General features: G+C 39.2%; 1 protein-coding gene across 1 annotated transcript; it reads right to left on the reverse strand.

The window, feature by feature from the left end:
* Positions 1-2,719: 2,719 nt before the first annotated feature.
* VIP (vasoactive intestinal peptide) lies at positions 2,720-9,012 on the reverse strand (the record flags this gene model as incomplete). Its single annotated transcript, XM_080341434.1, has 6 exons — positions 2,720-2,728; positions 4,259-4,367; positions 5,021-5,140; positions 6,632-6,736; positions 7,121-7,261; positions 8,900-9,012. The coding sequence occupies 6 exons, from the start codon at positions 9,010-9,012 to the stop codon at positions 2,720-2,722; spliced, it is 597 nt and encodes a 198-aa protein (XP_080197560.1).
* Positions 9,013-10,086: the final 1,074 nt, after the last annotated feature.

Below are 10,086 nucleotides of genomic sequence, written 5' to 3' on the forward strand. Positions count from 1 at the left end.
GAGCTGCCCCTTTCATTTTCCTAATTAACACAACAGACTGATTCCACTCTTATGACATTTTGCAGATGAGTTGCAAGATTTGCGTCAGACTGAAAATTGGTCTCATTCAGTGAAATGCTGTGAATTTTTATTTAATTTTATCATTTAACCTTACCATAACCACTTGCCTGTGGAGTTGGGGTGAACAATGTTGTATCTTCCACAACTGAATAGTCTCAATGTATTAACTAGGCCTTCTATCTTCTATAGAATGTCAGAAGTTGCTACGACAAGTTAAAAGTCATCCTTTACAACAAATGTCAAGTCAGGTGTATTTTTCTGGAGGTTAGTATCCCTCCTTTCAGTGCTAGGTTTTTGCTAAAAGGTATATAAAATTTAGCATGCCTTTTAGAATGTATTTATTTCCTAATCATCTGAGGAAGCTATCACAGCATTACTTTAGTTATTATAATGATGGTATTAATTTTGATTCCTTATATGATTCCCTAATAAGTGTCCCTTTTTTCTGTAACCCACTACATCTCCATTGTAACAGAGAAAATACGTGTTCTAAGGTTCTACAGTTTTCTGTGGGGAAAAAAATATTGTGGCGATTAAACATTAGACATGGAAGACAAGCTCTTCCATCAGACACCTTATTGGTAAACTGGAAATAAACAAAACAAAACAAAACAAAAAGGCAAATATAGGAAAAAAAAAAATAAATTTAAAATTACGGAGTCAAAAGTTTGCTTACTCCCTTGCTCCCATTTTTGTTACTTTAAATTGAGTGAATGAATATTACTTATATTTAAACAAAAAGTTCTGTATATGAAGACCATATGCAGCTTTGGTTCTGTTTTGTTTTGGGTTTTTTTCACTTACTTTTTTAAAGATTACTTATCACAGGAATCCTAACACAGTTCAAACTACATCGAAGGCAGTTTCCAGTTAAGTACTACAGCATCAGTCTGTTAGTATCCTTCACATGTTTCCAAAGCTACTTTTGCACTCAAGTATTCCTAATAAAATAGGAATTGAGAGTGGACCACTATTAGAAGATCACTTTTCAAGAAAAGACTTCAAAATTACACCTGAAATTTGTGAACCATTCATTGTCTTAGGCTAAAATAAATTCTGTCAAGGCTAGATAGAAATAGCAATAATAGCATCCGATCTGTGTAAGCTGGTTTTCTTTTGACAAATAGTTGCCAATACTCAAAAAAAATGCAAATCAGAAGGCTGCATATTTATGAGAACTAGTCTCTATAAATCTGAAATTTTATCATGTTTGAAGCTTTCTTCTAAATGAGAACAGTTAACTTGTAAGTGAAACTTGTAAATCAGTTTTATCAGTCTCTATGTGTGCATATGTATGATACATAAATATACTTGAAATTCTAAATTGAACTTGTAAGTAGGTCTGATAAGTTTTTCTGCTTCAAATTTCATCGCTTTCTAGGATGTGGGAGGGGAATCATAGGAGTGTTAGGGCTGGTATCATGCATGAATTTGCATTTCATATGTTGTGCATGCAGTACCACACACTTCCCTCACTGCAATGGAACTATTGGTCCTCGTGACAGTAACTAATTCTTTAGAAAATAATCCAATTTTTAAAATCTACAATTTTAATAAAATACAACCAGATTCAGAATCACAGCAACAGTCAATCAACTGTAAATTTCCAGTTCCATACTAAGCTACAATTATATAAAGCTAAAGAAATAGGGACTAGAGGCTTAATTGCTTGTTTTTCTGATAAAACATAGTATACCTTAGTTAAAAAATATTATCTTCATCTGTTACTACAGTAGAGACAGTACATACTGGGATGTCTACTGTTACAAGTACCTTTAGCACTGATTAAAAACAGTAATAGTTCACTGTGAAAATAAGACGATTTATTGTCTGTGTATTCTGTAAATTATATTAATTGTGAAAAGCTAGTAAAGTGCCTTCAGATCTATTTCATATATAGGGAATAGTTTCATTATCAAAGCTACAGACAATTAAATGTATAATAACTGGTGACTTTAGCACCAAACCAATCAAGGGATAGCATTCTTCACTTGTTTTCTTGGCCCAAAGCATCTAAAATATGATTGAAAATAAAGGATACATTTCTGGTCTTAATATAAATTGTATATTGTGAAATATTTAACATGTGAACAGGAAGGAAAGATTTGGTCAGAGGTTAAATGATTTGTAATGCTTTTTCATTTTCTCTGGTTGCTTGTTAAGCTGCTAGAGAAGCATTCCCTTTTGCACAGCAGCAACCTTCAGAGATCTTTGTAATGTATTTTTACACACTTCGCATGTTATTTTTCTCTCATTTTTACAGTTGTTTATGAAGCTGCTTGGAAATGTATCCCTATTATCCTATAGGTTTTTGTGAAGTTGTACTGTATCTAAAATAAGCCAACTAATTAGTAATGATGGGCTTTTTCAGCTGCACGCTCATTTTCAAATGAATTTATTGAAGTAAAGGATTTACAGCATATGGACTCACAGACTTCTCATGAGTTAAACTGGCATCCATATGTACAGCTTTCAGTAGAGAACTCTAGAGTAATATTTACAATGTAAATATCAACTTTTATTACATAAGAAACAAATATATCACAACTTTCACTTCACAACATATTTGTTCTGGTTTGATGACTAAAGTCATCTCTTTGAAATACTATGTGGAACTCAAAAATAACTTGTTCTTGTCATAGACTTCACCAGGTGTCCTTCAGAGGTCCTGAAAAACAAAGGAGAAACCATCAGGCTTATAAAAGCAGACAGCAGACAAGAAGTAACACTTGATACAAAACAACTGCTGTGCTTGGGGCTGTCAAGCATGATATGGAGCTATTTACAAGACCTCGGTGGGCATTACAGTCAGCAGACAGGCTGTAGGATGAGGAGGAAAGGTTGAAGGGTTAGGCAAAAGTGTTACCACATGTTGGCCTACAGCTGAATGGCTCGCTTTGAAAACAACTGTATCCTTGAAATGGATATGCATATTCAGGTTGCTTGATACACGCTACTTCAGCAACTAGGCACTGCGACAAAATGGCCAGTAATGGTCAACATTGAGTAAACTGTTCACCTATAGGGAAATCTGGGTCATCCATTTGGTCCATAAGAAAGGAAAGGACTGAAAATATTCTGAGAAAGACATCCACAACCCACTGCACCTCTACTCTCTCCCACTTACTCAGAAGTTTTAGAAGGTACAAAATCCAGGAGCAGACATTTTTGCAATAATCTTGTCTAGAAATAAAATGTCTTTCCTGAATCCCATCATTTACAATTTGTTGTTGTTCCTTAAGGTATAAGCAGTTTATGTCCTTTCTAATCTCTGGGAATTTTAGAGGAACTGCTGCATTCATGGAAAGGAAAAGAACATTTTTTTTTCAGTCTTGGAAGGAAATGACTATTTGAAAAAATGTCTTTTCTTTTACGGCCTCTCCCTCTCCCCCAAGAAAGTTACCTTCAAGAGTAGCCTTTTTTCTTACTTGTAGTTGAAGCACAGCTGAATGTCAAAAAGCACCCTATCATCAATTTCATAACACACTTTCGAGAATAGCAAGCCAAATTCCCTGCTAAGTTACCTTTTCAATTTTATGTCCCTGTAAGTGCTGTGATGTAGAAGGGTTTACATTTCAGTAAACAACAACAACAACAAAAAGTATTTGTGAAAAATTTTAGAAAAATAGTATTAGCTAACTGGAAAACAGTAATGCAATATTTGCATGTCAGATGATCCCTCTGCAGTACACCTTAGATGGGAGTCAAGTGCTTTCTTAATGTTTAGGGTTCATGTTGCTCATCCACTTAGTTCTAGGGACAACTCCCTTATAATGAAATAGACGTTAAAGAAAATGTGCAGCTTTTTTTTTTTTTTTTTTGTAATTAAAAGAAATATTCTGGAGTATGTTCTCTGAAGAAATAATCATATTTGTAAATAAAAATTAGTCAATTCTGCCTTTATGCTGTGGTGCACACAAGTTGAAACACCCAAGTGAGTTAGGTGCATTATTAACAGTGCCATTTAATTAGGAATTTTCAGCAACAGCAATCATGGGATAACTTAATTATTGTTATAAAAATTATTATCATATTATCATATTCAGGCACAATCCCTATGGAAATATGCAGCGTTTTGCAGAACATGTCTCTTTCCTACATTATTCTGCTTTTCTGATAGACCACGCTTTATGTATGATTAATCTCATTTTATGGGTCAAGTGAAGTAACAGCAAAAGGAAAGAAAATCTGGGCATACCAGTGGGAGGTGGCTCAGCAGATCATCTACAGAATCATAGTTTTCTGAAAAGGAAGGTTCAAGAAGTTCTGCTTCATCTCGAAGTTTAGCAGGGTTGAGCTCTTCCTGGCTGTTAGGGATCAGAAACAAGTTTTACTGCTCTCAGAGAAAGCAAACAAGCAAGCTAAGATTTCTTCTACCTGTAGCTGTTGCACATTTTGTTACACTTATACCAAAGTGTTATAAACCACATGAAATAACATGTTTAGTGGGGGAAGAGACATGGTATTTAAAAACAGATATCTAAATGAGTGAGTATACAAACAGAATATAAGTTCTACAAAAACATGTGCTGGCAATTCTCACCTGTACTGATTAGGTCTTTCTGGGTCTTCATTTTATGTGCTTATTTAAAGGCAAATTTTCAACAAAGAGTGCATTTTCTTTAGAAAATTGTTGTTCATGTTCCATAGCTCTGTGGATTTTTCTTTAAGAGGCTTTTTTAAATAAATAAAACCATTTTAAGATTCTGACAGAAGCTTTTTTAAATTGCCAGATGCTGTCTCCTCTTTATTCTTTTATTCTAATCTGATTGTAGCGTCTGTTCCAGTCTGGAAGAAAACACTGTCTCTATTTGAAAACCATGTTATAAACTATGTTATAAAGTCATTAACGTCCATTGCCCTTTGTTTGTCCTCTCTGTACACTTATGTGGGTATAAATCCTTTTTATTTTAATACCATACAAGTATGGAAACAATAAGTATTGGCTTTCTTGTAGTACCTTCTTTTTCCAGTTAAAACTGAGTTTAAGTACTTCTTCACAGCCATTTGCTTTCGAAAGCGGCTGTAGTTGTCAGTGAAGACAGCGTCAGAGTGGCGTTTGACAGGACTGTCCTGGGAGCTGGAAATACAAAAATTACAAAAGCCAAATTAAGAGATGATATCTGTTTAAAAGAAGATACCATTAAATGAGTGAAACAGATTTTACAACGTAGGTTAGTTAAATAAAATCAAATTTTCATTTCAGCTTTAATTTCCAGCTATGACTTTGGGTCTTTCTTTTGCTGAAAAGAAGCCATTTCTTCTACTGCTTAATACATATTTTAATAACAATGATCAAGTTCTAAGGATCAGTATTCAGTCTTCTCCTGCTCAACTTTGCCATGGCCCATGCAATTAGGATCCATAGGCTGTGATTTCTAGAGTCCCCGTCGCAGGAATTATGCAGGATCAAATGGCTGAGTGTCGATTTCACGACTCTCTCATGTCTGTTCTCAGGTTACCCTTTTTAATAAAATTACTTTCTTCTGATTCCTATCACTTATGTAAATATATTTTACTACAAAGCCAAGGTGCAGACAGACTAGTTTAAGCTTTTAAGGGACCTGGTTACTGTTCATGTGGAACTCAGGACAAAGCCTGCCTCTGAGGAAAGTAAGAGTGTAGCGTCACATACATAGCTGTTGTTTTAAGGAGGTACCAGGAGACAAAACACACCTTGTGAAATCCAGACTTGGAGGCCTATTTTTCATGCATCTTAGGAAGCCTCAGTGTGTTCTGCTTTAAATGATGTTAGTTTAGAGCGTACTGGCACTATATGTTCTGGAATAAAGGCAGTATTGACATAAATGTAGGACCTAATTTTCACTCAGCTTTTGAGTATATGTAGTAGGCACTTAAAGGAACTCTCATATCAGGTCAGACCAAAGTGCTTTACTATTCCGTTCCCAAGAGTGCCCTGTAGCTGCTGCTTAGGGATATGAAAACAAGGGAAGTGAACAGTAATGCTTCCAAGCATCCTGCGGTCATTGGTTTTATGAACATCGTGATCTGGAAGTTGCATCCAGATTTCTTGTTTATGGATTTGCCTCATTCTTTTTTTGAATCCTTCTATAATACAGATCTCCCAAACATCTGGCAATATGTTCTACAGTAGGAAAAAAAAAATTCCTTTTTGTTCCCACTGTAAACCAATTGTTTCTTGATTTCATTGAGTGTTCCCCTGTCGTTACATAAGTACTGAGTAATCAATCATTTTGTATTTACTTTTGCCATTCAGCTGCCAAGCTAGTAAAAACAGTACCAGGGGAAAAGAAATAGCAAATTATCTTGATAATTATTATAATATGGCCACTATTTATTATCAGCGCTATGTTGTGCAGTGTCTGTTGCTCTACACCTCACAGCTATATCAGGAATAAATAGTAATATATTAATTTAGTAACAAAGACCACTAAGTTGTTACATAGGATTTTCAGCTTCCCCATAATTATATCAGTTTCTCTTTCGTTATCTCTATATAGCAAAAATGAGAACTTAAGTACAGAAGGGTAAAAAATTGCCAATGAAGCCAGCTAGGAAAAAACTCTACCTAATGTAATTGTCACCTCACCTAACTCGTTTTCTAATAAGCGAATGCAGATATCTCTTCACAGCAAGTTTAGCCAAAAGATGGCTGTAGACACTGGTGAAAATTCCATCAGCATGCCTTGCATTTCTGAAATGGACAATAAATAAACTCTACAATACAACCTGGGTTCATATCATTTTGATAATGTTCATTTTGTAAACATACTACTTTCCTTAAATTATCTATTGTACATTTTAGATTAAGCTAATTTCATAAAACAACTTCCAAATTTTCACACTATAAGTTTTAGTCCTTCCTGAGAAGCGAATGAATTCATCATGCCAGAATGGCAATGCAATCAGCATTTCTGCAGACACTCCTACTGCTAACAGTATTCAACTGGAGGCCATGTGGTTTTTTTTCTGTAATTGATACTTCCTTTACTATTTCTAAATTTGAAAATGTGACCAATTTTTGTCCAAATTCAAGTAGTGCATCATCATATTTATTTATGATAATAAAAAAACTCACCTATCAATAATTCTGGACAGATCAAAATAGAATTTCTCATTTTCAGGTAGTGTGTTCTGCAAAATGTCTGATTCAGACTTTAATGACCCGTGGGCATGGTCAGGTTCACTGGCTCCATCAAATGGCATTTTGTTTCCCAATCTGTTGGAGAAGGAAAACATGTGAAGTACAGTTAGCTAAGGACATGCAACACTTCATTGCAATTTACATTCTGATTTGCGTCAAAATGCACATCTCCCTACTTTAATCTGTAAGGCAGTCTAAAGTAGTCTGGACAAATCAAAAATCACCTTCAGGTATAATCCATGCTCAGTGAAAGAGTAATCGACATAATAGACCCTTCCCTTTAATGCATATTTTCTAGATATATGTTGTCATTGCACACAATTTATTCCAGTAACAGTGTATACTGTATGTTAATTACAGTTCAAGGGATAATGATGAAGCTTTTCATAACAATTACATTTTATATAAACAATGAATGGAATTACCAATCTCTACACATGCAAAGTGAAAACAATTCCTGTGAAGGACTTACCTTCCTATTAAGATTTAAAATGTGCATTGAAATGCAGTATGAAACAGTTCTTAGGCCTTCTCTAAAGAAAGTAAATATACCCTCAAAAATTTCAAACTAAATATGAAGTGTAGTAATGTATCTCTCTGCGTTTTTATTCTCTTATGTTTAAATTCATTTCCCAGCTGTAAGTTTAAAAAGTTCACATTTAATATTTCAAAATGTATCACAGCAATTGCTGTGTATAAACTGATTTGCCATTACTTCCCATTTAAATAAACTACTGTTTCTTATGATGCTTCATATTTTATCAAGGGCAATCTAACTGCATAGCAGTAGTTTGGCATCAGGCATTTCTTCTAACTGCTATTAAGTGCTGGGACAGACAACAGGCTCCCATCAGTATACTAAACCTCTGCGTATGATGATGTGCAAAAATGACACACTAAAACTAAGATAGACTCTTCTTGTAATTTTACAGTGATTAGAGCTATTAGTATTACTTATATATCTGAGACATGTAAGACTTCTGTCTGGTAAAAAAAAATAGTATAGTTGTGTTAAATAAACCAACTCAAGCCACACCTTTTGAAAACCACTCACTATAATGTTTTGCTATACTGTTTTTCTTTGGTCTTTTTACACTTTATGTTCCTCTTACCTAAATGTAAAATATACCTTTCTGCCACCTAGTTTAATTTAGTTAAGATGACTAATAACAACTTCAATAATTCAGAACATGCAGCAGTACAAAATCATCAGTACATTCAGACTACTTCCACTCACTCATAATTTAGGAATGTTTAATGTCTTTGATTTTGGCTATGTATGTCTCTGCTTTCTAAAAGATGCATCCACCTAGTGAACTTGGGTGATAAAGGATCTTTCCCGTAAGTAAAGCCGAGGTTGTTTTAATGGACATGCATCACGTCCTGGAGCACATTTTGACACACATCCTCTGGGCCATCTCCGTACAGGGTGGTCGCGGCTGGCTGGCTCCATTGCTGCTGGAGTCTCTGAGGGTGCCTGCCTGTCTCGGATGGTTTTAAAGGGCAGGTTTGGCTGGTACCGGCGGGGCTCGGCCCCGCATGCTTCACCGAAGTCTCAACGCGGAGATGCGCACCCGCCAGTCCCCCAAGCGAGCACCCGAACACGGAGCGCCGCACCGTGCGCTTGTCGGAAGAGCACAGCGGACACACACGGCGCTTGTCACAGCCCCCTCGGCCGACCCGGCGCAGCGCGGCGCGGAGCGCAGGTCTTACCGCGGGACAGGGGGGAAGGCGGCGCCCCGCGGGGGCAGCGCCCGCGCTCGCCAGCAGAGGGCGCTGAGGAGGGCGAGGGCGAGCAGGAGCGGGGAGGCGCTGCGGTGCTCCATGGCCGCCACCTGCAGAGGGAAGAGCGCAGCCGTCACCCACCGACCCGCCCGCACTCACCGGCCCTGCTCTGGGGCACCGCGGGGAAACCGGCCCGGCCCGGCCCCGAGGCACTCGGCCAGCGGGAGGCCGCCACGGTGACCTCGCTGCCGTAGGGCAAGGAGAGCTGACACCTGCCGAAAGCGGTCCCCGGCACCGTGAGGGGAACAGCAGAGCCCGGGGTTTAACTACCTTATAAAATACATATATATTTTTAAGCGCTAAAAAAGAAGGGTCACTCCCCGACTGCTCCGGGTGGTCAGACCCGCTCTCCGCGACCCGACGGCCGAGGCGCCTTCCATGCAGGTCTGGGAGAGGAGAAGGGGACAAAGGGACGGGGACACCCTCCTCATGCACTGGGAAGTTGCTGCTGCGGCGGAGGGAAAGTTACTCACGGAGCCGCAAGTCTGTCGGTGTGGCTGGCTGGGCGGGCGCGGAGCGCTGCGCTGCTGGGGGCCTGCGCCCTGCCCCGCTGCGCGGCTGACGGGGCGGCGGAGGATGAAGGTGAAGAGGAGAGCTCCGTCCCGCCGCACGCTCTGAGCTGCCCGCCGCGCCACCGCGTTTTATAGCGTTTACACGTTTCTGCTTCCGAAGAAGCAATCACGTTACTGAGGAGACGTCACCCTTCCCAAGGGGACGGTCGCTTTGTTCAGGACAGTCAGAGGCTTATATTTAATTCATGAGCAACGGCGCACCCTACCTCTCCCTCTCTTTCCCTCCCCCACCCCGCCTCCCCCCCATTATTTGATTTATATTAATGAGTTAGTTTTGCGGTGAACAGATCCCGGTCGGCAGCGTGATTCCACCGCACAAAGCAGGAGAGCAGGCGGCTGGCCGGCGGCTGCGGGGGTTACACCGCACCGCGTCCCCCTGAACGCAACCGGGGCAGAAGGGAGGGGAGATGGCTGCAGCCCAAGGGGCCCTTCGCTCTCTCCCCTCGGAGTCCCGGTCCCGCGCTGGCTCCTTTCTCTGGCTATTCGACAGTGTTTTCAGGCTTATCCGGTCCTTCTCTGTCCCTGGTACAGGCCCGTCCCTGC

The sequence above is a fragment of the Nesoenas mayeri genome, assembly GCF_963082525.1.
Source record: "Nesoenas mayeri genome assembly, chromosome: 3".
Taxonomy (NCBI): Eukaryota; Metazoa; Chordata; class Aves; order Columbiformes; family Columbidae; genus Nesoenas; species Nesoenas mayeri.